The sequence below is a fragment of the Chroicocephalus ridibundus genome, chromosome 17 (genome assembly GCF_963924245.1).
Source record: "Chroicocephalus ridibundus chromosome 17, bChrRid1.1, whole genome shotgun sequence".
Lineage (NCBI taxonomy): Eukaryota > Metazoa > Chordata > Aves > Charadriiformes > Laridae > Chroicocephalus > Chroicocephalus ridibundus.
The window spans coordinates 9282094-9284473 of NC_086300.1; the positions used below are offsets into that span (position 1 = coordinate 9282094).

At 38.5% G+C, this 2380-nt stretch overlaps 1 protein-coding gene across 1 annotated transcript; it reads right to left on the reverse strand.

Annotated features, from left to right (window-relative positions):
* Positions 1–620: 620 nt before the first annotated feature.
* Positions 621–1556, reverse strand: LOC134524775 (olfactory receptor 6Y1-like). Its single transcript, XM_063354934.1, has one exon. It carries the CDS (start codon positions 1554–1556, stop codon positions 621–623), a length of 936 nt encoding a protein of 311 aa, XP_063211004.1.
* Positions 1557–2380: the final 824 nt, after the last annotated feature.

Genomic DNA, 2380 nt, shown 5'->3' on the forward strand with positions numbered 1-2380 from the left:
CATTATTCAGGGCCCTGGTGTGAACCAGACTGAGCCCAAGTGACGCTGTAGCTCTACGACAACATGAGCTACTCACATTATACTCCATCTATTGCTGTATTAGAAAAGTTGCCTCCTTCACAGAATGTTTCATTTTATCCTAAATCAGCTATCTAAAAAAATTAAGATTACTCATCCTTTTCCACTGCCTATTTCTTTCCAGGAACAATAACAGAATCTCGGAGTAAATGAATCAGATGTTGATATCTGCATTTTACAATCTCACCCAATGTTTTCTGGACATAGTAATCTATCTAGGGCAAACAAAATCCAAGGTTCAGTTTCATGCATTGACAAACCTTTTAAAACTGGAGCAGTCATTCAGCTGAAGACTTTTAAGAAAGGTAGGCAACGTAGAATCATAGGGGGAAAACAAATAAGCAAAAAAACCCTCCCAACCCAAAATCATAGTGTATATATATAGATCAAACTTGGATTTATCAAGGTCTAGTTCAATAAATATGGTTACTGGGTCCATGAATAGTAGAGTTTCACTTTGGCATGGACTAGGGTCTGGACCTCCTGACTTTAGTTAATCAGCACTGCCAGTTGATCTTCTCCAGAAGTCTTTAGTTGATTTCTTAGGTGTGTCTTGTGCAAGTAAAGGTCTTCCTCAGGGCAAACCTGACTTCTTTGTTTCTGAGACAATATATGAGAGGATTCAGAAGTGGCACAACTACCGTGTACAAGACTGATACCAACTTGTTAGCACTGTAGGTATACATGACCTTGGGGTGGGCATAAGTGAAAAGAGTGGTGGAGTAGAACAATATCACTACAGTCAAGTGGGAGCTGCAGGTGGAAAAGACCTTTTGTCTCCCCTGAGAAGAAGGGATCTTCAACACGGTGAACATGATGTAAATATAGGATGCGACTACAGTACACAGAGGCACCATGATGACCACCAGAGCCAAGATGAAGTCCACTAGCTCAGCCAAAGAGGAATCGCTGCAGGAGATATTCAGTAGGGGTGAAATATCACAGAAATAGTGATTGATTTTATCTACATCACAGAATGAGAGCTGGGCTATAAAGCTCATCTTGATGGAAGAAGTGATCAAACCACACATCCAAGAGCCAGCTGTCAACTGAGCACAGAACTGATGATTCATGATGAGTGAATATCGGAGAGGTTTGCATATGGCCAAGAAGCGATCATAGGCCATAACAGCTAACAAAATATATTCAGTACAAACAAAAGTCACGAAGAAATACAGCTGTGTCATGCACCCCTGGAATGAGATATGTTTGTCTTGAGAGAGGAAATCTATGAGCATCTTTGGCTCAATGACAGAAACATACCAGATCTCTAAGAATGACAGGTTTCCTAGGAAGAAATACATGGGGTTTTGCAGACTCTGGTTAGTTCGGATGATGAGAATGATAAGGAAATTTTCCAACACGGTTAATAAATAAGCCAGAAGTAAAACAGAGAACAGGAACAGCTGCAGTTCAGCAGTGGTGGGAAAACCCAGGAGAATGAAATACATGACACTGGTTTCATTCCTGCCATCCATTCTGCAGGGGAAAGATGAACCTTATTCACCTGCAATAAATGTATATAATGAAACCTAACCAGACAGGCTTAGATTCATAGCAATATGTTACACCACCACTTAAGACACTAAAAGTTCAGGTGCTTTGTTTCTGAGTTTCTAGAAATTAACTGTTTGAAACTCATCTACTTAATTCAGAATTTTTCATTATAAAAATACAAGCACCATTTTTACTTTATAATTCATGGAGATAAATAGGCACTACTAGTCCTATCTCATCTAAGATATGGGTCTAAAATAAGCCAAATGAATCATGCTATCATATTGTACATCCAGTATAAAGAAATGTTAGGTTATGAGCTACAGGATAGACATTTACATTGCCAATGTTTTAGTTTCTATGTCTATACATTTCTAAAGTTATATCATGTATATCGCATGAACCATGAGGGAAATGTGAAGTACCACAAGGACATATACAATTTGATATAAAAGCCCTCCAAACATGTCTGAAGGACCCCATTAAAGATTTCTAAGGTTAGCTCTGAAGAGACTTATATATAAAAACATAAAGCTTATTGAGATACAAAGGTACACATAGCATCCCAGATACAGCATAATTGCCAGCTAATTATAGCTCTGGGTCTGGTTTTTTGTAGCTAACTCAGATTGTTCCTTCAAAAATAAGAATACCTCAGCCTGTACTGTTAAAAACGAAACTGTTCTCAACCTTCTGTAGTGGAAAATCAGAGTGGAATCCACTGCCTTAGTTGATCCCGGAGAATATGATCAATAGGGAACAGATGAAGTCTAGGCTGTTATGTCAGTTGCATGATTTATACGAA

What these genes read in the sequence shown, in the direction of transcription:
- LOC134524775 (XM_063354934.1), bottom strand. Translation starts at nt 1,556, where the DNA reads ATGGATGGCAGGAATGAAACCAGTGTCATGTATTTCATTCTCCTGGGT.